The sequence below is a fragment of the Myripristis murdjan genome, chromosome 1 (genome assembly GCF_902150065.1).
Source record: "Myripristis murdjan chromosome 1, fMyrMur1.1, whole genome shotgun sequence".
Taxonomy (NCBI): domain Eukaryota; kingdom Metazoa; phylum Chordata; class Actinopteri; order Holocentriformes; family Holocentridae; genus Myripristis; species Myripristis murdjan.
In genome coordinates this window covers 2,774,007-2,801,960 of record NC_043980.1, presented here as the reverse complement: position 1 = coordinate 2,801,960, position 27,954 = coordinate 2,774,007, and the positions used below count along the sequence as shown (strand labels likewise).

The 27,954-nt window shown below is 40.2% G+C and overlaps 2 protein-coding genes across 2 annotated transcripts in view; one reads left to right on the top strand and one right to left on the bottom strand.

Moving 5' to 3' along the window:
• Positions 1 to 27,954, bottom strand: part of LOC115357177 (GTPase IMAP family member 8-like) — a gene marked incomplete at its 3' end in the record, with an annotated part of 59,560 nt that overhangs the window by 20,905 nt on the left and 10,701 nt on the right. Inside the window, 1 exon segment of the mRNA XM_030048581.1 lies at positions 15,549 to 16,131. Coding sequence (XP_029904441.1) covers positions 15,549 to 16,131 — 583 coding nt within the window.
• LOC115359160 (GTPase IMAP family member 9-like) lies at positions 94 to 6,603 on the top strand. The gene is given in 3 exon segments (XM_030051540.1): positions 94 to 166; positions 5,812 to 6,450; positions 6,453 to 6,603. Coding segments are annotated over 3 exon segments (735 nt in total). The 5' UTR covers positions 94 to 141; the 3' UTR covers positions 6,524 to 6,603.

The following is a 27,954-nucleotide window of genomic DNA, read 5'->3' as shown; positions in this document are numbered from 1 at the left end:
TCTGAACTCTGCATGGACACTTCAGCAGCAGCACATCTACTCTGAACTCTGCATGGACACTTCAGCAGCAGCACATCTACTCTGAACTCTGCATCGACACTTCAGCAGCAGCACATCTACTCTGAACTCTAAAACCCAGACATGGAAAGCGACCAGGCCAGACATGGTGAGTCACTTTACTGCTGAATGAAGGTTTTGCATTGTATTTCAGAGGGCATTCACTGAAACTTTGATGATCCTTTTCTTATAACAGCTCAGATGAATTTCTTGCTCATATGAGCACTCATAGCAATCAGTGGAGAAACCAAATTGATCTGTGATCATCTGAGACTATATACATACCTCCTCTAGGCACATATTGGGTGTCACTGGAATCTTTTTTTTTTCAGGCTTATTACCTGATCGAGATTCTGCATGTGACTTTTCCTTATTTTTCCTCATCTGTTTGTGCTTGTTTCCTCATAGAATGTTTTACATGTGAGTTCCATGTTGAGTTTTTTTTTTTTTAACAGAGATCTTTGTCCTCTTATAATGCAAGACATGTTAAGGATGATAAACCAAATGTTATGTAATGCAGGGACGGTTTTTGCTATGGGCAATGTGGGCAACCGCCCAGGGCACAATCTACTTGGGGCGCACGAGCGCCCTTCAAAAAAAAGGGGCGGCGCGGGGGTTCAACTTGGGACTGCAGAGGCTGTGAGCATGTCAGTAGCGGTTTTTGACATGGGCGAAGCGGGCAGCCAGAATTTTTTATGTCACATGGGGGGCGGCACGAGCACTTAAAAAGTAAAAAATCATGTAGCTATCTATGCAGCTGCAGGCGTCCCATCTTGCTGAAAAGATGCTGTGCACCTGCTAGAGGCGGAGGGGCGCCGTCTCCACCTCTAGCAGGCGGAGGGGTGCCAGTAGCTACCGTTACCGTTACCGTCTGAGAAATTGTCGCTGTATACTTTATTAAAACAAAGAAAGAAAAAAAAAGAAAACAGTAATGTCATTCTTGTAAATCATACTTTCAGATCATAATAAAAAAAAGAAAGCCCATTCCTGTTGAGAAGAAAGAGAAAGTTTTGGTGAGAGCATTGTCTGGTTTCATATTTATTTTCATATTTAGTCATATTTATTAACTCTTCACCACAATTGTGGTATGGAGTACAAACAATACAAAATAAATGATGAACAGTCATAATGAGTCATCACAGGTCGAAGTAAAAAGAAAAAACAAGCCTGCACTTGATCATTTAAAGAGTGGCAAAACCTTATTCAAGAAAGCACCCAATTTACATATTGTTTGTAAATTATCAGTCTTCAATAAAGCTATACATTTAAACATAGATGGGCGATTTAAAAAATATTTAGGCAAGTACTTGGTCTCGGACAAAATTAAATTTTTACATTCAAACAAAACATGATATTCATCTCCCAGGTGGCCGTCATTACGCAGGTTACAAAACCTTTCATTCCTTTCCAGACTCTTGTATCTACCTATTATTTTAGGAAGTCTATTATTAGAAGTTTGGAGATTACAGATGGCCTGACTATACTTCTTATTTTCACAGAGTAAATATTTTTCAAACTTAAAAACTTCTTTAAATTCACAATATAAATCACATGAGGACATATTCTGTAGTTCATAATGCCATTTCTGCACAAACTGATCCTTTAACCTCTGCTCAGCTGCCATCTTCAGCCATTTAATGTTATCACATCTCTGGTCTGACCAAACATAAGAAAAACCGCATTCATCTAATATTTGCTTAACAAAGGAAATCCACGGTGATACATATAGATCATTAATATATAAATTAAATAGACAGTTATACATCACCGTGCTGATCTTTGTTTCCTTCCCCATCACTAAACTCCCCCAATAGCCAATAATTCTTTTTTTGATGTCAACACATAAAGGGTATCTTCCAAGTTCGCCATAAATCATATTATTACAAGTGGACATTTTAACTTTCAAAATATACTTGAGAAATTTCAAGTGTAATTTCTCTAAGATGTCTACCTTCTCGAATCCCCATACCTCACAAGCATACAGCATTACTGGCGTCACCAGCCTATCAAAAAGCTCTAATCTAATATCTATTGGTAAATCAAACTTCCTACATTTACACAATAAGGAAAATATAGCTCTTGAAGCCCGTTTATAGAAATCCTCAATAGCAAGTTTGAAAGACCCATTGTGGTTGAAAAGTATTCCTAAATATTTAAAACTATGTACAATTTCTAGCTCCTCACCATTACAGAGGAACTGATACTTTTCAACATCAGCTTTACAGTGGCCAAATATTGTAACTTTAGTTTTATTACTGTTTATAGTTAATTTCCATTTCTTGCAAAAAAGACACATTAAATCAATCCCTTTTTGAAGTCCTTCCTTTGTTGAAGCCATAGTGATAGTATCATCCGCATACATAAGCACCATAAGTTTAATGTAACTATCTATCATATCATCGCATCCATTTACAATTAAATATTCTTCAAGATCATTTATAAAGAGGGCAAATAGTATTGGGGATTTCTCTCCTTTGACAAAAACACAGGATTTGATATGATTATACATATTCACAATAATATTAAACAATCTGCCATTAATACCTTCTTTCCGTAATTTAAACCAGAGTGCATCTCTCCACACCATATCAAATGCTTTGCTGTAGTCAATAAATGAACAAAACAGGTTCCTTTTTTTAAAACAAAATAGGTCTACAGCTTGTTTAAGAACAAAAATATGGTCAGTTGTGGAGTACCCATTTCGAAAACCTGCCTGATTTTCCTTCAGGATATTATTACTCTCACAGAACTTGCACAACCTTACATTAAGTATATTAGTAAAAAGCTTGCCAAGGCAGCTTAGAAGTGTAATACCCCGATAGTTGTTACAGTCTTCGATATTCCCATTCTTCTTATAGATTGGGACAATGAGACCGATAACCCAGTTTCTAGGGATTACTCCTGAATTCAAAATCATATTAAACAGTTTAACATAAACAGGCAAAAGAATGCTAGCTGTACTCTTAATGTATTCATTTAAGACTTTATCTATACCAGCAGCCTTACCAGCTTTAAGGCTTGCTATACCTTTTACAACTTCCTCCTCTGTAAAATCAGCATTTAATTCCTCAGTATCAAAAATACCATCACTACTGACCTCCTCTGGTATCTGATCCTTGTGAGGTTCACTGTCTGCCATGGTTTTAAAATGCTCATCAAAGTCTTTCAGCTGGACAGTGCATTCTTTACCTGTATCGTTATCGGACAGTATATTCCAATATTGCTTTGGATCTTTTACCTTCATTTGTCTAAGTTCATTATTAAATTTATTTCTGTATGCTCTTTGTGCCTTAATCAGTTCTTTTTTATAGTCTTTACTTTTGACCCTTAAGTTTTCTTCATTTTCCACATTTTTACATTTATTGTACATCCTCTTAGCTTTAAGATATGTCTGTCTCTTACAATAACAGTCAGGATTAAACCATTTTTTCCTATTCACAGGTTTTTTCTTTTTCTTTTTCCACCTCTTTCTAGGAAAAGTAACTCTCGCACTGTCAGTCATAATTCTACATATTTCGTCAGTTATTTCATCCACAGACATGTCATCCCAGTTATGTAACAAGTTTTCCACATTACTTAGCTGAATATTTGCTATATACTCCTCTTTTTTCTCTTTATGCCATTTACCTATTTCTGGCCCGTCTTGTGTAACACAGCTCTTTATGTCATCTTGACTTACTAGTTCTGCCTTCTGGTTTTTGTGATTCCCGCCTAACACCAGTTCAACTACACAGTGTTTGTCTGACAACAGGCAGTCAAAATCATGCACATAAAACTGTTTTATTCTACTAAATATTGGGAGGGAACCGATCATGTAGTCAATCACAGTGTGATCAGTTGAGGTGGCTTTTCCTACATATTTATCCTCCCCACATCTACCATTTATGATACAAAGAGCAAGATTTTTACACATATCTAAAAGGACAGTACCATATCCACCATAGTCTTTACAAGTGTCCACTGACTTTCTCCTCAATGGTATATCAGCCAGTTCCAGCATTTTTGCAGTGCATACAGTTTCTTCATTGTACTCTTCCTCGTCAATTTCATCCATAACCCATTCCTCCCTTTCATTAGTGTGTGCATTCATGTCTCCACAAACAAGAATATAGTTAGTATACACGGAGAGTTCAATAATGACTTGTGTCAGATCATCAAAGATACCAGTATTGGAGTATCTGCTCATATAAGGTGGAACATATGCTGCCAGGATGACCAAGTCTTTCTCCAAGTTCAACATATTTCTGTTGATGTGTACACACACACAAACATCACTATGAACTGGTCTCTGCACACACTTATATCCAATAGCATTCTTCACTGCGATCATGACCCCCCCTGATCTCCAGTTTGTTAAGTTATGTCGATTCTTGAAGAACACTTGAAAGCCCATGTGATTAAACTTTTCAGTCAAATCCGGTATATCCATGTCATCTGTTTTTGTCTCACAGAAGCATAAGACTTCATATTTCTTACACATTTCAATGAAGTCAGGGACTTCTATTTTACTTCTTAAGCCACATACATTAAGAGTGATAATACGCAGGTCATCACAGTGGCTTTTTTGTACTCCAGATTTGTCCTATAAGTCAATTCCAAAGTCTTTGTAGTCCACATTGTCATACCCTATCAGAAAGAGGTCATCCGGGTTGTTAATTGTAATGTATTTACCATCTTTCTTACTGATAACTTTTCCGTCTCTGACGAATGTGTGATCGCACTTTTCCTTAGCATATCTGAGCAGCTTGTATTTCATATTTGTGAGGTCTTCACAGATGAAAACTTTTTTGTACATGTCATTTTCCTTCAACGTTATCTTCTTCTCCATCAGATCAGCTTTTTTTCTTCTACTCACAAATCTGACAATCACAGGGCGCGTCTTACCCTGCTTCTTTGCACCACCTAGCCGATGCGCTGTAGAGATGTCCTCCTCCTTCACGTCAGAGCCAGCAGCTGCAGCGAGGCTGCACACTTTCTCAATCAGCTGATCCTCGCTCTCCTCACCACTCAGCTCCTCCATCCCGTTAATTCTGATGTTCTCCTTGCGGCTGTATTGTTCCAGCTCATCCTCTTTGTATTTACATTCCAGGATGTTGTTGTTAAACTTGGTTTTATCCACAGATAGATCCAACTGCTTCTGTACAGCCTTAACAATAGCAGGCACCGCTGCCTTAATGGTAATCAGTACTATTTTGGTCAAGTCCTCAGTACCGATGACCTATTCAGATTCATTACCCTCCTCTTCACCGTCCTGTTTGGGGTCTTTATTCTCCCGTGAACCTTTATGAAAGCATTCTTATAGAAATGTTTTAAAATACCGATATATAGTGCCTAACCACAACTGTACCCCCCCCCCCTTTTTTTTTTTTTTTTTTTTGGCTACTTTGTTTTTGTCCCCAACATATGCACTTATGAGTTGCATAAAGCCATATCAAGTTATTTATAACATGTTGGCATCCTAACAACACAGCATTTACTTAGAGGGTTTCATAAAATAAAACACAAAAATCACCAAGAAACAGCCTAGGGGAAAATGTCACTCCAAGAGACACACCTATATTTTACAATGGGTAACCCAAGTCCATGTGCACTTATGCTGCATGTTATGAATACATTCTATGACAAAATGATTTGCTGTTAAGATACAACAAAATAGCCAAACTGTTTGGTCAATCATCTGAAGATGTGTGTGTCTTAAAGCAGCTGGTGTAAGAGTGTTGATTTTTAGTTAATGTTGTTCATTCTTTCCTGCAGAGTCCACCGTATATAACAATGAGGTGCTCAGGATCGTGCTGGTGGGGAAGACTGGAATTGGGAAGAGTGCAACTGGAAACACCATCCTGGGAAGAAAACACTTTGAATCAAAGTTCTGCCCCAAGTCTATGACTGTTGACTGTGCTAAGGCTACAGGTGTGGTGGATTGTCAAGAGGTTGCTGTTATCGACACTCCAGGCTTGTTTGACACAAGATATGACGAAGAGAAAACACTGAAAGATATGACCCAGTGCATTTCTTTTGCTGCTCCTGGTCCTCATGTCTTCCTGATAGTGATCAGGCTGGGCAGATACACAGAGGAGGAGAAGAAGACGGTGCAGAAGATTCAGGAAACCTTTGGTGAAGATGCAAACAAATACAGCATGGTTCTCTTCACTCATGGAGACCTGCTGGAGACCTCCATTGAAGAGTTCCTGGAGAACAGCGAAGAGCTGCAAGACCTTGTGAACCAATGTGATGGCCAGTATCACGTCTTCAATAATAAGGAGCAGGATGGCTCCCAGGTCACCAAGCTGCTGGAGAAAATCAGATATATAACAGAGAAGAACGGAGGAAGCCATTACACAAATGAGATGTTCCAAGCTGCTGAGAGGAAACTAGAGGAGGAGAAACAACAAATCTTAAGAGAGAAGGAGGAACAAATCCGCAAAGAGCGAGAGGAACTGCAGAAGGAAGTAGAGAGGAAATATGAAGAGCAACTGAGGAAAATGAAGGAGGAACTCCAAGCTGAGTGGGAGTGTGAGAAGAAGGAGAGAGAGGAGGAGAGGAAGAGGGAGAGGGAAGAAAGAGAGGAGGAGAGGAAGAAGGAGAGGGAAGAAAGAGAGGAGGAAAGGAAGAAGGAGAGGGAAGAAAGAGAGGAGGAGAGGAAGAAGGAGAAGGAAGAAAGAAAGGAGGAGAGGAAGAACGAGAGGGAAGAGAGAGAGGAGGAGAGGAAGAAGGAGAGGGAAGAAAGACAGGAGGAGAGGGAGAGGGAGAGGGAGAGGGAGAGAGAGGAGGAGAGGCAGAGGGAGAGGGAAAAGAGAGATGAGGAGAGACAAAAAGGGAGGGAGGAAAAAGAGAGGAAAATCAAGGAATTAAAGGCAGAGTATGATAGAGAATTGAGAGACAGAACACAAGAGTTGGAGAAAGAGCATGAAAGAAAAGCCAGGGAGGAGGCTGAGGCAAAGAACCCAATCCATCACGCGGCAAACGCTTGTAAATCAGTAGGTAAAGTTTTCACAAGCACTTGGAATACATTTACAAGCTGGTTAAAATAACTTCAGTGCTATATTTAGCAACTAAAGTTTCCCTATAACAGTTTCCCTATATACAATCATATACAATCATACAAAATATATTCAGCCAGAACACTGGCTGACCTGTGTGAGGAAGGGTTTTTTCATCTTTTTCATCCCTCTCAGCAAAATATAACTTGCCCAACAGTCATCTTTTCTGTTTCTTTCAAATAAGACATTTAATTCAAAAATAGTTTCCACATTTCCCCAAGGGCCCCCCTGACTCAGAAATTGATGAATTTTTTACCCTGGACTTTGACCAGAAACGACTAATATCCATTATATATAGTAAAACTGATTCCTTAAATCCAACAACACTGTGACTTTGAAAGGCTCATGGGAGCATGATTTGGGTTTAAAGATATCTTTCAGCCAGTGGAGCCATATCATAGTTTTGGTCCATTCCTCTTCTATATGCACAAGGCACGGCCTTTTGCAATGCAAGGTGATTCATAAAGTTCATTTCACTAATGCCAGATTGGCTAAAATATTTCCAAATCAGAGCGATGCTTGTAAGCGTTTAATTAGTTTAGTTTAGTTTAGTTTTTTTATTAATTTATTTATTTTTAAATTAGTTTAATTTAATTAATTGTTAATTAATTCATTCATTTCGGTATTTTTCTTTTGAGTCAGTCTTTTTTTCTGATTAGTGTTGATTTTGGCTGTGACCGCTAGGGAAGGGGGGTGGGTGGGTTTTGGGGAGGGTTGGAGGGATGAAGTTGTGCTTGTCACTACAGACATCATACCAAACCTTGTATTTGATATGCAGTGTTGGGACCAATTACTCACAAAACTAATAAGTTACAATTACTAATTACTTCTGTGAAAAAGTAATTTTGATTACTACTCAATTACTGCTGCAGAAGAGTAATTCAGTTACTGGAGAAAGTAATTTTTATGATTACTTTTTTTCTTTTCTTAAATCCTCTTATTAATGCACATATTTTTGTGTTGCTGTTGCAGTGTGGGCATTGCTGTCAAGTTTCATCTATCATTGTCAGTGTTGGGCACGTTACTTTGAAAAAGTAATTCATTGTAGTTTAAAGTAGTGATGCCAACTTGCCCAGGTGGGGAATTTAACCCCCAGTCTTCTGTATGGCAGGCAGAAATACTATCCACTCTGCCGTTGGGGAGCACATATGTTTCTAGTAATTTGTGCTCAGTCATTCTCCATGCATGTTGAGAAGTTACGAAAAACTGCAAAGTCCGACTGGTTTGAAAATTGACACATCGCTTTTTGTCCACAAGACGCAAATTTTTTGAATAGGATAATAAAATAATAATAATTAGTAGTAAGTAACGGCGCATTTTATTGTCAGTAACGGTAACGGCGTTGTAACGGGGGAAACAGTAATTTCTTTGATTACTCGTTACTGATAAAAGTAACGCCGTTAGTAATGCCGTTTCTTTGTAACGCCGTTACTCCCATCACTGTTAATATGCCATGCTGTTATGTCTGCAAAAATTCAATATATCTATATCTATCTATCTATCTATCTATCTACATATATATATATATATATATATATATATATATATATATATATATATTATCTATCTATCTATCTATCTATCCATATATATATATATGTGTTTATTTATTTATTTTTCAGCCAAAGAGTAATTTATGATCTTCAGTGGATTTAACTTTTGCTTAATGTGAAATTTGTAGATAATGCAGCGCTTTTTGTGTTGCTGTGCTTTCAAATCATGCACTGTAAATTTTAGTTTGAATAAATGTTGTTTCAGTGAAAATTGTGATAATAATGACAATTCTAAGTTGAGCTGATGATCTGACCTTTTTTTTTTTTTTATTTTATTCAAAGAGCTGATAGGACTATGGGGCAACTTTTCAAAACTAACTGATGGTTTAAATTCCAGTTGGGAAACACAACTAATGTCTGACCTGAATTTTATTTGAATTTTAGCTGTAATGTGTTTTAAATGGTCACTGTCTAAGTGTGTTTTCCTGATTTTCCTGTGCTGCACTCTGTACAATAAATGCTGAGACAGCTTTTGACTGAAGTGAGTGAGTTTTATGTTGAGTATTTTGCAGAAATATGGGTTTGGATATCACTTCACTCAGTGAATTTGCATGCTTTACACTGAGCCAAACGCATTCATTTATTTAGACAAATGAACAGGTTTTGAGACCCATTATCTAGCTGTACAACACAAGGTTGCCCAGTTTCTATGATCACAATATGACTTTTGGCCATCCTCAGATACAAAACGGTCAGTTACACATGTGTAACCATGGTTCTCTGAGTGAAGAGACTATCTCTCCACCCATTTACATATTCCATATGTACGGGGAACTGACCCACGGGGGTCAGGTGACGTGGATAATTCTTTAAGACAAACCACCTGTGAGGTGGCTGATCACAGCATAAAAGCACCTGTGCGCCACGCCCTCTCTGGTCACAATTTTGATGGAACAGATCCCCGAGCGGCCTCGAGCTGGAGAGATAGTCTCGTCACTCAGAGAACCATGGTTACACACGTGTAACCGACCGTTCTCTATCGTATCGAGACTATCTCTCCACCCAGTTACATATCACTGATTCTTGGGAATTTGGATAAAACAGGTTTTAATTTTGAAAAAAAAAAGTGTGTTAAATTACAAAATCTGAAGGTATATCATTATAGGCCAAGGTCTTGACTGTTCAGCAATGCACCGGTGCAACCTCCTCATTTTGCATTTTTTTCATAAAATAGGCGTTTTCCAGTTATTAGGCTACTTTGTTGTTGTCAACACTGTCACCGTAATGTTTTTTTTTTTTTTTTGAAAAACATATTTTTGTATTAAAGAGACTATTACTTTAATAATTCAACAGCACCAAAGAGACTTATTGTACGTATATTCATTTAAAACCAATATAACTGCCTCTGACGGTGGTGACACTAATCTGACGGTGGTGACAGTCGCCTCATTAAAACATACATTTCCAAAATTTATACCACTCAAGTCAATGGCTTCTTGCTTAACAACTTTATTTAACTATTTGGTACAAAAAATAACATTCCTGAGCACTGTTATAAGCATTTTTCAGACTTCAGTCATCACCGTCACACAGAAAACCTGACGGTGGTGACGTCTGACGGTGGAGACAAAAACCTGCTCTTTCACATGATAAGCATGAGTTGTTCACATTAGCCAGCTTGTTTTCGCCCTGTTGCTACCTACATCAGACCTCTTCTTAAAAAGTATACATTTATTCCATAATCTAATTTAATATTTTTTATACATAAGTGACGGTGTTGACAATTTATGGTTGTGACAGTAGCAATCTCCAAAAATATGAAGAGATTTAAGAGAAAATAGAAAACTTCCAGGAGCCTGAGTGGTCTTGAAGCATGCAGTAGAGCTGAAGGTTTGAAAAGGGCTCCTCAGGAATGTAATTGACCTTGTAGTTTTTTTATTATTATTTTTTAAATAAATATCTGACGGTGGTGACGAATATGTGGGACACATTTTGAGCAACCACAAAATAATTGTAAATATTGTTCAAAACCCATCGTTTGTAGTTTTTAATACATATTATAATGTACTCTTTCATGTGGTAAAGATATTATTCAATGAAATTATTACTTTTTGTTGTTTTAATCAAGTTGAAATGATTATCTCCTATCTGAGGACAACTGGTTTTGTAGGCCATGGGCCAACATATAATCATTAAATTAATACAAATTAAAAAATAAACCTATAAAAGAACCTTACAAATGTGCAAAGGACCCCCTGATTATGCCCTTGATTCTTTTTATTCATTAAAATGTTGTAAATTTCCAGCAGAAATAGCATTTTTCTTGGTGGGACATGATTTATCCAAATTCTCAAGAATCAGTGATATTCCATATGTACGGGGACACTTTAAGACACACCATGAGGGGATAGAGCAGAGTGTCGTTCGAATGAGATGTTGCCGCCACCAGAAGTGCTCTAACATAAATCACCCCCACAGGAGTGCTATACAAAAAGAAAACACCAATATCAAGGTGAACGAACTATTTACAAATGTACACTATATACTCACCCCCTCCCCCCAAACAGCCATTGCAAGACGCATTGTACTGTTGCCTCAAGACCTGGCACCAGACGCTACCAGGCCAGCCCAGCCCCGCAAGACGCCAAGGCTCAGCTAGGGGTAAAGAGGCCACCCGATCAGCCCACTCCAGGCTGACCGGCGGGGAAAGAAAGAAACTTACGGCACTACACTCTTAGAAATAAGGGTTCCAAAAGGGTTCTTCATGAGGGGCTCACATTCTACCCAGAACCATTTGCTTCTGAAGAACCCTTTTTTGAAGAAAGGGTTTTTCAAGGGTTCTTTGTAACACTAAAGGTTCTGGTAAGAACCGTTTTGATCCAGAGAACCCTTTTTGGAGGAAAGAGTTCTTCAAGTATTGTCGAAAGCATGGGTATAAGATCCTCACCCTACATCCTACATTAATGTAATTAAACTTGCTCAATAAAGAGGCAAATAAACAAATATAATCATCCCAGGGAGAATTTTGCTGTTGAAAAGACACTTAAACAGGGAACCAGCACTGAGTCTTGAACCCTGCTCTCCCATGTAAAAGGTAAATGTGATACCGCTCATCCACCACTGCTATGTAATTAAACAATACATGTTGAATAGACCTCTATCCTGTCTTGAACCCTCAATCTTCAAAATAGCACTGCTATGCTGTTACCTACTGAGCCACCATGCTATATTGTTATGCTATGCAACTACAACCTCTGGAGGGAGGAGCTCATGAGCCATCAAAAGAAAAATAAGAAAAAAGAAAATGGTATTTTCTTTTTGGAACATGGGCAGTTAACCATCCTCATCTATTTTTTCTTGAGGACGGATAGTGCAGGTGCTGGTGGGATGATAATGTTGGGACTTGAACCCCGATCTCCCAGAGGAAAGGCTGAGGTTCAGTGTGTCAGGCCAGGGAGCTGGCTATCTTGCCAATGGCCATGTGGGAGCTAATAGTTGGTTTTAATGTGGATTGCGTCACATGGTCTGCCCTTCTCAGCAAAACAGGTGTGACACATCAATAGTGATTACTGTGGTTAGAGGCCAGACTGAAGTGACAGAAGATCAAAAACTTCAGAGAATTAAGGTAAGCTAAATATGATTTCTTATTTCAGCAAGCTTGACTCTAGCTAAGGTCTTTTTATGGTGAAAGGTGGACTATTTTAATGCATGCATTTGTTTCTTGTTTTGATTTTTTTTTTTTTTTTTGTAGAATGAGTTACACAGCTTGAACAACAACTGAAGTGTGCCACTGGCTTGAGCAAGAGGGTTATAACTTAATAACTTGAATTTCCGTTTTGTTTTGAAGAGAATGATATTGATGGAGCAACCCTCGAAATTCTCTCTGAGAGGATGTCAGAGAGATTAATCCCATCAATAAAAAAACAAGCACAATTCCTCAAGTATCTCGAGCAGTTGAAGTCATCATCATCATCCCCATCATCATCATTGTCAACAACAACAAGAAATTGGAACAGTTAAAATGCTGTCAAGATACTGTAATTCTGGTCATTTGTGGGGGAAACTTTATTTCTCTACTAGTTACAGTCTGTTCATTACTATTTCACACAGCTTGGTCTAACACATTCTTGCATTTTTCCATATTACAGAGACCTCATGATGAGCAAACAGCTGGACCTGCTTCACTGGGTCAGTTTGCTTTCCTCAAAGCATTAAAAGATACACTTGAGGCAAAGGACCCAGAACTTTTGTCCCCTCAGAGAAATGATCTGTCACTGTATGACATCCTCAGCAGCCAAACAATGTAGGTTACTTTTATTATTATTATGGAAAACTACTGCACATTGTAGCTTTAAATTGAGATGATACTCTATATAATGGCACTTTAAGACAACATGTTCAACTTATTCTATTATTTCTCTCCCCAACAAAAGGTATCCCTCAGCCAAACAATATACAGAGATTTCAAGCCTGTTCATATGCAGATGTCCCTTCATGCGGGAGAAAATTGGTTCAGGACATGTGAGTAAGCACAAAATGAGTCTGTTAATGTATGTTTGCATATCTTAATTGTATAGATATAGCTACTGTACATGCTGTATCTCAATATATAATAAACAGAAAATGCATTCACCTAATGTTCACATTTGCCAAAAATGAGTGTGTCTATCTTTTACTGTATAGGTGTATTTTACAAAATGGCTTGATGTTGACAAATCTGGACAATGCTGAGGTCAACAATCATCTCATTTTCGACTGCACTATCCCCTTAAGTAAACAATTCCTCTCTTGGTTGTAGGATGATTTACGTGAGTCTCTAACAAGTTCAAAAAGGAAAGGCGACCCCTTATTGGTGACTCAATGGTGCAACAAATGTGTCCAAACTTTTCTGTGGCAGGATCTGGAAAGAAGCGCCATACTCCGGGTCAGCCAAGCCAGCTTTTCTACATAACCAGGCCCGCTGTAAGTCTTTGGAAACAACATATAACTTAAGCATACTTTTTAAAAAATGATCATGTACACTTTATCTTAGTGGTTACCTCTTACCATATTGTTGTGTCATTTTTCATGCATCATAGGCTCAGGAAGATGGAGACTTTGGAGAGGATGAAAGGACCATTCAAGCTCATATCCAAAATATGTCTACATAGATGCTTAAAGTACACCCAGATGAGAAATCATTAAAGGAGGGAATGAGACGAACACGTGCTTACCGAAAAACCTTCATGGCAAATGCCAAGGCTGAGGAAATCATTGAAAAGTTTCTAGCACTGGGGCTTCCTAAAATATGTAAGTATTTTAGTAGCATCATGTTGCTGATTCCACAGGACCTATGCTCACTTTTGACTTGTTTTCCCCTCGGACCTACCAAGCCTCTCCTCTTCTGTTGGACTGTCCTCAGAGAGTCTCCCCTCCTTATCCAACATTGTTCCAAGTTTTTTAAATAAAAGAAAAATTCTCATTAAAATTGTTTGAATGTGTCTTCAATCTCAACATTATAAACAACCACAATATAGTATAAGTAATGAAATAATTGTTTTGCCTGATCTGTAGAATACAATATGGTTCTTCATAGAACCCTCAGAAAATGGTTATTGGTGAAACCCTTGAAATATGAAAGGGTTCTTGGTGAAACTCCCTGGATGGGTTCTAGATGAAACCCTATGAAGGTGGAATGGTTCTGGATGGAACCTCCAGTAAGGGTTCTTTGTAGAACCTCTCATGGGGGGTTCTGGGTGGAACCTTTCACAGACGGTTCTAGGTATAACCCTCCAAAAGGGTTCCAGATGTAACCTTTATAAAAGGTTCTACCTGGCACCAAAAAGGGTTCTCCTATGGGGACAAGCCGAAGAACCTTATATGGTTCTAGTTAGCTCCTTTATTTCTAAGAGTGTAGAAACTGGGCAGCCTTGTTTTCTACAGCTAGATAATGGGTCTCGAATCCTGTTCATTAGTCTAAATAAATGAATGTGTTTGGCTCAGTGTAAAGCATGTAAATCCACTGAGTGAAGTGATATCCAAACCCATATTTCTGCAAAATACTCAACATAAAACTCACTCACTTCAGTCAGAAGCTGTCTCAGCATTTATTGTACAGTGTGTAGCACAGGAAAATCAGGAAAACACACTTAGACAGTGACCATTTAAAACACATTACAGCTAAAATTCAAATTCAGTTCAGCCATTAGTTGTGTTTCCCAACTGGAGTTTAAACCATCAGTTAGTTTTGAAAAGTTGCCCCATAGTCCTATCAGCTCTATGAATAAAATAAAAAAAGGTCAGATCATCAGCTCAACTTAGAATTGTCATTGTTATCACAATTTTCACTGAAAAAACATTTATTCAAACTAAAATTTACAGTGCATGATTTGAAAGCACAGCAACCCAAAAAACACTGCATTAGCTACAAATTTCACATTAAGCAAAAATTAAATCTACTGAAGATCATAAATTACTCTTTAGCTGAATATATTTTGTATGATTGTATTATTGTACTGTCATAGGGAAACTTTAGTTGCTAAATATAGCTTTTGACACCCTTACCTGCTGCATCACAAGCTTTTGCCAAGTGAAATATTGGATTGTTCTCCTCAGTCTCCTGTCTGGTTGCTCTTTCTCTCCAACTCTTGTGTTCTCTCTTTCAATTCTCTTTCAAGCTCTGCCTTATATTCTCTGATTTCCCTCTCTGTTTCCTCTCTCTCTCTTTGTCTTTCGTTATCTCTCTTTTCCTTTTCCTTCCTCCTCTCCTCATCTATCTTTTCCCTCTCTCTCTTCCCTCTCCCTCCTCCTCTCTCTCCTTCTCGCGCTCCCTCTCAGCTTGGATTTCCTCCTTCATTTTCTTTAGTTGCTCTTCATATTTCCTCTCTACTTCCTTCTGCATTTCCTCTCTCTCTTTGCGGACTTCTTCCTCCTTCTCTCTTAAGATTTGTTCTTTCTCCTCCTTTAGTTTCCTCTCAGCATCTTGGAACATCTCATTTGTGTAATGGCTTCCTCCATTCTTGTCTATTATATGTCTGATTTTCTCCAGCAGCTTGGTGACCTGGGAGCCATCCTGCTCCTTATTATTGAAGACGTGATACTGGCCGTCACATTGGTTCACAAGGTCTTGCAGGTCTTTGCTGTACTGCAGGAACTCTTCAATGGAGGTCTCCTCCAGCAGGTCTCCATGAGTGAAGAGAACCATGCTGTATTTGTTTGCATCTTCACCAAAGGTTTCCTGAATCTTCTGCACCGTCTTCTTCTCCTCCTCTGTGTATCTGCCCAGCCTGATCACTATCAGGAAGACATGAGGACCAGGAGCAGCAAAAGAAATGCACTGGGATATATCTATCAGTGTTTTCTCTTGGTTATATCTTGTGTCAAACAAGCCTGGAGTGTCGATAACAGCAACCTCTTGACCATCCACCACACCTGTAGCCTTAGCACAGTCAACAGTCATAGACTTGGCACAGAACTTTGATTTCAAGTGTTTTCTTCCCAGGATGGTGTTTCCAGTTGCACTCTTCCCAATTCCAGTCTTCCCCACCAGCACGATCCTGAGCACCTCATTGTTATATACGGTGGACTCTGCAGGAAAGAATGAACAACATTAACTAAAAATCAACACTCTTACACCAGCTGCTTTAAGACACACACATCTTCACATGATTGACCAAACAGTTTGGCTATTGTGTTGTATCTTAACAGCAAATCATTTTGTCATAGACTATATTCATGACATGCAGCATAAGTGCACATGGAGTTGGGTTACCCATTGTAAAATATAGGTACGTCTCTTGGAGTGACACATTTTCCTCTGGGCTGTTTCTTGGTGATTTTTGTATTATATTATTTTATGAAACCCTCCAAGTACATGTTGTGTTGTTAGGATGCCAACTTGTTCTCTGTTGCTTAGCCTACATGTTATAAATAGCTTGATATGGCTTTATGCAACTCATAAGTGCATATATTCGGAAAAGGGGGGTGGGTGTTACGGTTGTGGTTAGGCGCTATATGTTGGTATTATAAAACATTTCTATAAGACTGCTTTCATAAAGATTCACGACAGCAACATAGGTTTTTGATTACACACCATTTGGTTTATCATCCTTAACATTTCTTGCATTATAAGAGAACAAAGTTCTTGGATAAATAAATAAATAAAATAAATAAATAAATAAACATGGAATTCACATATAACACATTCTATGAGGAAACAAGCACAAACAGATGAGGTAAAATAAGGAAAAGTCACATGCAGAATCTCAATCAGGTAATAAGCCTGAAAAAATAAATAAAATTCCAGTGACACCCAACATGTGCCTAGAGGAGGTATGCATGTATTCTCAGATGATCACAGATGAATTTGGTTTCTCCACTGATTGCTATGAGTGCTCATATGAGTCAAAGTCAAAGTCAAGTTTATTTCTATAGCACATTTACAGATGGCTGAGCCACACCAAAGTGCTTCACATGAAAGTGCTTAAGTGCAATAAACACAGGAAATACTTAGAGCAAAAGGAAAAAGGATTAAAAAACACTGACAGTAATCCAAAAGAAAAGATAAATTAAAAGGTAACTGAGGAATTACCAGGGGACACTATACACTGGCAAAAAAAAAAAAAAAAAAAAAAAAAAAAAAAAACTAATCAAAGGCAAGTGAAAAGAGGTGGGTCTTTAAATGAGACTTAAAAATATTCAGAGTCTGGGCTGCACGAATGTGGAGGGGGAGGCAGTTCCAGAGTCTGGGGGCTGCTACTGCAAAGGCTCTGTCCCCTCTGGTTCTTAGTCTGGACCTGGGCACTTCCAACAGCAGTTGGTCAGCTGACCGTAGTGCTCTGGGGGGGTGTGGTGGCGTAAAAGATCAGACAGGTACGTGGGGGCCAGGCCATGAAGGGATTTGTAAACAGCCAGTAGAAGTTTAAAATCGATGCGGTAGCGGATGGGGAGCCAGTGGAGTGATGAGAGGACCGGGGTGATGTGTTCATGCTTTTTTGTGCAAGTGAGGAGTCGGGCGGCTGAATTCTGAACCAACTGCAGGCGGCGAAGCTGTGACTGATCAATGCCGGTGTATATGAGCAAGAAATTCATCTGAGCTGTTATAAGAAAAGGATGATCAAAGTTTCAGTGAATGCACTCTGAAATACAATGCAAAACCTTCATTCAGCAGTACAGGGACTCACCATAACTGGCCTGTTTGCTTGCCATGTCTGGGTTTTAGAGTTCAGAGTAGATGTGCTGCTGCTGAAGTGTCGATGGAGAGTTCAGAGTCAGTCTGCAACATCCTGTTTTTTATGATGCTGTCATGCTCCTCCCACAGCCATACACACTGTGCTGAAGAGTTAGCTCTCTGCTTTGGTATGTTTGTGGGATTAGATGACAGTAAATTATTTTGTAGTTTAGGCCTTTGTGACAGAAATTTACTTGTAAACCCTTTTTCCACCTTTGATATCATGTCAAGGATATTTGTCTCAACCTCACTCATGTGTGGCATAAATGAGCGCCAAATCTGTTTGTCATGTAGCAGTTATGCAGATTTAACAGTAACAGGACATCAGCCCATTTCCTCCGAGCCTCACACCGCTGCTCCCCCCGCCTGTCAGCATTCACATGAACTGCTGCTCTTCTTTTAAACTGCACTGCACTAAAACTCCTCTGTGAAAATTAAAGTGCAGGGGATTTGGGGATTTCAGACCACTCCTACACACCTTCAGGCACATTCATTGGGAGTGATTCAAATTTCATGCCAGCTTTTGTAAAACCTTTATTCATTCAAATATTTCCCAAAGGCTGAACAATACGGCCAGCCAATATGGACTCAAATATCACAATATTGTTACAATGTTCTGGCGTTAAGGTTACTGTGCTAAAATAAATAAATAAAAATAAATAAATATAAATAAAATAAATAAAAATAAATAAAATAAATAAATAAAATAAAAATAAATAAATAAAAATAAAATACATATGTTAAAATAAGTTGAAAAATAAGCGAAAGGCTGAAAAGGTTACAAAAATGGAGCTGTATAATACAGAAGTGTAATAAGAGTTAGTTTTCTGCATCATTTTGTGTTCTGTGAAGCCACCTACTGGTGAAAGTTTTGTCTGCAGTTAAGCTCCATTTTCAATGAAGCTCAGACTTCAGTTGACCTCAGACAGTGGCCATGCTCACAGCTATGTCCATGTTGTTTGGACATGATTTCTGACACGCTTCTGCCTTGGAGACCATGTGTCTTTAAGTAGTGTTTATAGAATGATTGTGTTTTTGTGAATTTGACCAAATGTCATGATGTTAGCTGTATAGAGAACCAGGTGCACTGCTAGCTAGTTGCAGCTAGCTCTGTTGTTTGATTAGCTTTGAGTTGATAGTTATTACTGGAGCTAAGGTGTTTTGTCATACAGTAGAGTGCTTGTTTGATAATATTTAAGTGATTGTATGTTTGTATGCAAATCAAAATGCTTGTGTACCATACCAATTTATATTTTTATTTCTATAATCTTGCAGTTTTACAAAGCAAAGAAAAGTAAAGATACACATTCAAGTGAATGAAGAAAGTCTTCAGTGAGCCGTGTGTTTTTTTGGAGGACTTTTTGGTGTTATCTGGCTGTCTAGCTATGCATAATTGAACGCACTGTAAGGGCAGTACAGGTATAATTATGTTGTAAATTCATAATGTATTCCATACTATTGGTGCCTGGACCGCAGAAAATTCCTTCTGCTTCTCTTGATTCCTTACAACACTATGCATGAGATTCAGTCTATTTTTCTTTTAATTATAATGTGGGAATGTTGGTACCATACATATTAAAATAAAACATGGATTTATATTCCTTCCATCCCGTGACATTTTACACAAATTCAATTCCAATCTGGAACAGCTGTTTTTCTTTTTCTTTCTTTTTTTTTTGGCTGAGCTTAAAACTCAGCCAAAAAATTCTTGAAATTGAATTCTTCCATTCATACCCCCTCATGCCAGAAAACAACTCGTTAACTCGGTCATAATTTTGGTAGTTACTGACTTGAATTGATATTCGCAGTATTTTCCCACATGTTACACATAAAAAATAGAAACATGAACTTTAAAAGGCCAAAAGAACGACTAGCAAACGAGGGAACTGGGGATTTTACGTTACAACTTGAATGCAGCATGCGGCACAGCGTGCTTACCAAAACAGAGAACATGGCGTCGATTGTGTGGGACTTCTACAAAGTTTCCGAAGAAGACAGTTCACTGGTTATTTTGTAACAAATTTTCCAAGCGAGTTCCATGAGGAGGGAGTGTGGTGGGAATTCTAGGAACAGAGGACACGCAGCAAGAGTCTAGTACACTCTGGATTTTATTGGGGACACTTGCAAGTGGGCGCCTTAGCCAACGACAAGCAATGTCTGAGGACCAAGAGCGCCCTGCTTGGTTGGTGCAGCCTGCTTTTATACAGAGTCATGGAATGCGTTTGGACACCTATAGTATACATCACATTGTCTGGTGTTTTTCCATCCTGCTGACCTTCCCGTCCAGTTAATGTACACCCCATGTTAGTAAATTTTTGGTTGTTTGTAGACATCTCGCAACGACACCCATGGTTGTAAATGACCACGCCGGCACCTCTGTGTCCTCACGCTGGACCTCCGGCCTGTTTGCACACTCAGTTTGCCCTCTGGTATCTTCTGCGTCCTCAGGTTAACCCCAGCTTTATGATCCTCACAGGTGGTACACGAATGTGCTGTATTTTTCCACAACAGGAGAAATAGCTCGAGCTTTAATACTTCAAACCTGACCAGCCACATAAAACATAACCTTCGACGGAGTTTTGAAAGCGTATGAGGACGCCCGGGCTGCTAAAGATGCTAAGGTTAGCAAGCCAGCCGCAAAGAATTTATTTTTTCAGGGTTCCCGCAGGGTCTTAAAAAGTCTTAAAAGCATTGAATTTATGAATTTACAACACCTGCACCGGCACCATACGAGTCCGAAAGGCAGAGAAACTTTCCAGGCTATAGCAGCACACTGACATAGACTGTGTAACAAAGTGAAGAGTCGCCACTCCGCTCTATTTTCACTGGCTAACAGCAGCACACTGGCTTAGCTTGTCTATTCAGAGAAGAGGTATCACTTCGGCTTATTTTTCAATCTATGGTATCACATGCATACTACTACTCATTCATTGGTAGCTGAATTGTAAGGTCTGTTTGATAAGTAATTTACACTTTTAAAACAAATAATAATTTAACATATTGTTCAATTATTGGAGTCAAGCTTACTGGTAAACATCTACTCCTTCAAGATAATTTATTATGTTCTGCAACTCATAAACATACACTTATGATCGCTCGAAATTCAAGGTGTTCATTTTTCTTTTCTGATAGGGCTGTGAAATAGGCCGAGAAATAGGTATTAATTTTTGATATAAATGGTCTTAAAAAGGTCTTAAAAAGACTTGAATTTAACGTGAACAAACCTGTAGGAACCCTGTTTTTTATATCAGTAAGTAATGCACCTTATTTAAATTGATGTGAGATATCAAATAGGTTTGTTTGATAGCTTTAAGAAAATGTTTGAGAGGCTTGCCAATAGTTTTTCATTGGAAAAAATAAATATCAATTCATTTAAAGAGTCAAAATTGTTTTTGGTTTTGTTCATAGTATTGATCTTATGTGTCTTATGTCATGATCTTAGGTATATGTGTGTGTTATAAATAGATAGATAGATAGATATACTTTATTGATCCCACACTGGGAAATTCCCATCGGTTATCAGTTATCGGTTATCGGTATCGGCCTTTAGGAGGTGAAACTTATCGGTTATCGGTATCGGTTTTAAAAAACAGTTATCGTGCATCACTAAAAATAGATAATAATTTAAATAGAGACTAATTTAAAATTGTCTGTTTTATTTTTGTCTATGAGGATGTTTTTAATTCTAGTTTCTTTCAAAGTAATTTAACTGATATACTCTGACTATGTCTACACCCTTCTTCAGTCTGGTTTTAAGTAGCACAGAATCCGCCCTGTTAAAAATCCACAATGACCTGCTCCTCTCCATTGACTCTGGAAACTGTGCCATCCTCATTCTCCTCGACCTCAGCGCTGCATTCGATACAGTGGACCATGATATATATTTATAGACCGTCTCCACCATGCCACTGGAATCAGTGGCACTGCTCTGAACTGGTTCATATCCTACCTCAACAACAGAACCTTCTCTGTAAACATCGGCACACTCTCCTCTCCCCCAGCTGCTCTCTCCTGCGGGGTTCCACAAGGTTCAATCCTAGGTCCCATTCTTTTCTCCATTTACATACTTCACCTCGGTCAAATCATCCAAAAATATAACACCTCTTTCCACTGCTACACTGATGACACCCTGCTCTATCTCCCCCTCAAACCAAACGACCAATCCAAAATCACCAACATATTCAACTGCATCACTGAAATAAAGTCCTGAATGGCAGAGAACTTCCTTCAACTATATGAAGCTAAATCCGAAATCATTCTCTTTGACCCCCCTGACATCAACCCAATATCCAACAGTCTTAGCAACCTGTCCACCCTCATCAAACCTCATGTCAAAAACCTTGGTATCACTTTTGATTCAACACTCAAATTTTTTGATTTTGATTCAACAGGTCAACACGGTAGTCAAAGTCGTTTTTTTCCAACTTTGCACCATCTCAAAAATCAAACCATTCCTCACCTTTACAGACCTTGAAAAAGTCATCCATGCTTTCATTTCCGCCTGCCTGGACTACTGCAACTCTCTATACACTGGTATCAATCACTCTTCTCTCTCCCGTTTACAACTGGTATAAAACCCTGCAGCCAGACTCCTGACAGGTACTCGAAAGAGGGACCACATCACTCCTGTCCTAGCCTCTCTCCACCAGTGTTAATTTCGTCAGACAAGACTAGACGAAATATATTCATCAACGATGGGTTTTTTCATGACAAAAACGAGACGAAGACGAGACGAAATCAGTACCCTTAAACACTGACTGTGGCGAAATTAACATGCATTTTTTGTTGACGAAAAAAGACGAGATGAAATCTACTTCATTAAATAAAAACTTGATAAAATGTCTCTTTCCTTTTTCGTCATAGACTTTTAAATTACAATCCAAAAAGTGCATTCATTGGATGCGTGTTAGTTTTTCTCCTCCTGCGCTGCTGTGTGCTCATGCCGGGGTGTGTGTGTGTGTGTGTGTGACTGTGTGTGTGCTTATGCACAGGGCGTAGGAGGCTAATGTGCAGTAGTGCTGAGGCAGTAGTGCCTGTAGTCAGGGGCGCCGTATATGGGGGAAAAGTTAGGACAATTCCAAGGGCCCTTGCCTGACAGGGGCCCCAAAAAATAGGTAAAACTAACATAAAATTATTGAACCATCATCGAGTAAATATAGCCTATATATATTTTAGAAATAATACTGTCATTATGATCTCTTTGTTTTTACTTGTTTTTGTCAGTAAAAGTTAAAAATCCCCAATTGACCACAAAGTAACCCCCCACCATCTGCATGAAATGGTTTGGTCCTGCAGCCGCGCTAGCTTTTCAAGCCGATCGGACTTTGCGGTTTTTCCGAAATGATCAACATGAATGGAGTATCTGCCCAACTACACTTTAGCTACAGAAGGTCCGATAGCAGAGCGGATGGTGTCTCCGCCTGCCGTGCAGGAGACCATGGGTTCAGTTCCCCGCCTAGGCAGAGAGTATCATTTCTTTATTACCTCACTTTGTTGTTAACCATTACAGTGAAGTGATTCTTGTTATTCTGCCTCTCACTGGCTAAATGGGACTCTCATCCCCCCTACTCCGTTTCTACTGCAAAGCAGTAGGAACAGAGGAGAAAATTTCTGGTGCATGCAGACTGAGTGACTGCTGTCAATACAATCAGAGAAATGTTTATATTTTCTGGAAATCAGAAGATTAAATTGCAATGACCATATAGCCTCATATATGTATTTCACCCCAAATCCAATGCCACCACCTGTGAGTCTACAGTTTTGGAGATAAATTAGACCTGCATGCAGGACTACAAGGGAGACAGTGAGCAATAACCAAGTAACTGTCATGTTGTTCTTTTCACAAATATGGCAATGATGGTCAAAAATATCATTAAAATGCATCGTTTTATATAAAACAGCATCAAAATTTTTCGCTGGCCTTTTGGCCGGCTATACAAGCGCCCAATAAGATTTCTTTTCATGGGGCCCAAAATCCCTGGCGGCGCCCCTGCCTGTAGTTGTAGTAGTCGTAGTGCATGCTGCTTCTGCTTGCTACCTTCTGCTTCCAGCTGCTACTGCCGGCTAGCCTCCATCACAAGGGGTGAAAAGAGGAGCAAAATGAGTAAGTCTCCTTCTGCCAGCACATAGCCTACCTAACGCCAAGACTCCTGTAGTGCGTCCTTGTGGGACAGTTTCCACACACGGAAACTGGGTACCTGGCGGTCCCAGGCTAAACTGCAGGGGATCTATGGAGCTACAGTGGTCCCCAGAGGTCAACTGTCTAGGCATTGACTAACCACTGTCCCGCTGCCTTGTGGGTAAGTCTTGGATGACAAAGGCTAGGGGAGCAGACCCTGAGAGAAAAGCAATGTGTGTGGCGGCGCACGACAGGCGATCCTCCGAAAGACTGGAGCTCCGGCAGCCACCTGCAGCTGTTGAAGAATGCTGGTCGTCCTGGACTTCCCCTTGCCACCAGATCCCACCCTCCCATGGTGAAGAAGTTGCTGCTGGGTTACGCGCACCCGCAACAGCACTCTAAATAATTTCATTGCGCAGGTATCCACCTCTGCTTCGGTGAAACCAGATACCGGAAATATGGGAAGTCTGGCGGCGACAGGGTGCCTGGTGATGGGGGCAGGTTAGAATAGACTGGGAGCTCCTAGCCAGATCCCTGCACGTCAGCGGCACAGGGCTATTCATGGTCGCTAGCAGCCGGTGAGTGGCAGCTGCTCTCGGCAGACCCCTGTGCGACTGAGCAGCCCCATTAAGGATCGCACTGCTCGCCCCCTAGAGGGGAGGGGCCTAGAAAAGGTGGCCCAAACATTGCCCACTCAACCTCATCCTCAGCCGGGAATTCCACTCTGCGGTCGAAATCAAATAAAGAAAAATATCCCTCTTAGACTGGCAACATGGAACATTCGGACCCTGCTGGACACCGATGCCGAAAGACCTCAGCGACAGACTCATCGCAGCGGAACTCAACCGCTACAGTGTTGACATCTCCGCCCTGAGCAAAACAAGGTTCCTGGATCAAGGTTCCCTGAAGGAAGATACTTACACCTTCTTCTGGAAGGGATACCCTTCCGGAGGACAACATTAGCATGGTATTGGACTTGCAATAAAAAATAGCGTCCTACCAAGACTCACCGAAACCCTGATTGGCATAAGTGAGAGGCTCATGTCACTCCGGATCCCTCTGGCCAAGAAACGCTATGCGACTCTCCTAAGTGCCTATGCACCAACACTACCATCAGGGGATGACGTGAAGAAGCGTTTCTATCAGTTAGTAGATGAGGCTCTCCGTCATGTACCCAAGGATGATAAGATCTTCCTGCTGGGAGATTTCAACGCCAGAGTGGGCACAGATAACAAGGTATGGCGTGGTGTCATGGGTGGGTATGGCACTGGTCAAGTCAATGCCAACGGCCTGTTGCTAAGCCTCTGTGCTGAGCATGGCTTGACCATCACAAATACACTCCTCCAACTCAAAAACAAGCACAAAACATCATGGATGCACCCATGCTCCAAGCATTGGCACCTGCTGGACTACACCATAGTAAGACACTCTGATATAAAAGACGTCTTACTTACTCGTGCAATGAGAGGGGCAGAGTGCTGGACGGATCACCGACTCATTATGACCAGGCTCCTGGTGAAAATACACCCTGCTGTCCGCCTCCAGAGGTCAGGAAAGAAAAGGCTTGACTGTATCCAGCTTGAAAAGGCTGGTATCTGGGACAACCTCTGTCTCTCTTTGACCGAAAAGCTGGAGGACATTGAACCACTTCTGAGCACAGAGGACCCTATTGGCGAAAAGTGGCCCTCTGTAAGCTCCAGACTCTTTGAGGCAGCTGCCCAATTGATCGGGTACAAGGGTAGAAAGCAACAGGACTGGTTCAGTGACAACACAGGCACAATAACATCCATGCTCAAAGACATGCACAAAGCACACAGTGCTTCCCTCAACAACCCAACATCACATGCTCTCCGGAAAAAATGGCGAGAATCCAGGAAAGAGGTGCAGGTAAGACTGCGTGCCCTGCAGAATGAGTGGTGGATATCGAAAGCAAATGAAATCCAATCTCATGCCGACAGAAACGATATGCACAACTTTTATGATGTTGTGAAAACCATCTATGGCCCAAGAAACTGCTCCATCTCCCCCTTGAAGTCTGCAGATGGCACCACACTCATTAAAGACCAGAAACTTATCACTGAAAGGTGGGCAGAACACTTTACCCACAAAAACCACTATTCAATGCTACTACCTCAATCAGCACATAAATGTATCTCCATATCGACTGTCCCGTCACAACTGATGTCAGATCAAAGGAGATTGGCACCGTTTGGCAGCGTAATGGAAACCCAACCTGATCACCTGTCAGTCAAACAATGTATCCAGTATGGTGATGTGCAGTAGTTGCGCCAAGGCGCACGGCGTGCCAAACTTGCAAAATCCACTTGGCCATACCCGCGCCTCACCAGGGGCTCTAGTTTCGCAGACCTGGCGAAGCGCGGGCCAACTGGGTGTGACCAAGTGGATTTTGCAAGTTTGGCACGCCGTGCGCCTTGGCGCAACTACTGCGCCATTCCTCCTACCGGCGCAAGGGAGGAGAGAAGGTGTGGTGTGGGTTTGACACAGCCGATTCACTTTAAACCAATCAAATGAGCCCCTGTCCTCGCCTTTAAAATGCGCTGCGCGAAGGCGTAGTGGTAGTCTACACATTTGACATGGATGAAGAGAGCAGCCGCATCACACACTCAGTGAGGCCAGACTTGGCTGCTGCAATGTTGCTGGAGCTACCTGCCATCCATCTGTCTACCCATCCATCTGTCCACCCATCCATCCATTCATGCATCTATCCTTACATTCGTCTTCCTGAGTCCCGTCTTTCCATTACCTGCCTGCCTCGCATCTCTTTTTTTCCAGCTCTGTCACCGTCTGTTAAAGTTATTGATTTTTACGAGCAAATATAAATTTTACTGTGAAGCCCCCATTTTTAATGAGTGTTTTTACCTCAAAGCATAATCCTCGCCATATTCATATAAACAGGGACGGTTTTTGCTATGGGCAATGTGGGCAACCGCCCAGGGCGCAATCTACTTGGGGGCGCACAAAAAAAAAAAAAAAAGTGCACCCGCAAAAAAAAAAAAAAAAAAAAAAAAAAAGTTTCTAGACTAATATCGCTCATTTCCATGTCAAGTTGGTGCAGTGGGCGCTACTATCACGTCAACTTGCTGCTCAGAGTCATGTATACAGGTTGTGTGTGTTAGAAGAAAAGGCAAGGGGGAGGGGGGCGCGGGGGATCAACTTGCGACTGCAGAGGCTGTGCGCAGGTTGTGAGTCTCAGGAAAAGCAAAGGGGAGGGGGGCAGGGGATAGACTAACCTCTGATATGAAAGATCCCAGGCCAAACAACACAAACTGCTGCTTCCAAATAAATTGTATTTCATTCATAAAATTAATATAGACCCCTTATAGCTACATGTAATTTATTGGGTTATGTGAAAATGCCAAACAACAACAACAACAACAAAAAGTCAATGGAGTATCATGGACAAAAGGCCAAAAAAAAAACATCAGGTGCCTTGTTCAGAAAGAGAAGGATGGTTCGCCCAGGGCGCAAAACTTGCCAGGACCGCCTCTGCATATAAATAGCCTACATGTTTGTTTTGCAACTTTCGACTCCATCACTTACTGATGCAACAACACACTAGAGATTAAAACAAAATCCGGTTCATGAAAGCTTTTACATTTGCTGTTCTAAACGCCCAGTGTCTGGCAAGGAACCGATGCATTTTACATTTTCGATATGTGTGGAATCAGGATTTCCGTTAGAAAAAATTGGCACCGGACAACGTGACCGGCACGTTTTCAATTTACCGGACAAATGCTTGAAATTCCGGTCAAATATTATCTGAATTTACTGAGCTTAAAATTATATGCAGGCTATATAACAATGATATCAAGGCATGTCAATTTATAGCATAATCTTTTTTATTGAAAAGCAGCCTGTATCAAATAAAATTAGTGCCGTCAATTGACTCACGTGCGTAACGTCTAAAATAAATAAATAAATATTGCACAAGCCTGTGCTCTTTTAACATGAACATTGCATACAATTGCAACTACAATTTGCAAACAAAAAAACGGGGTCATATCATTTTAATAACGC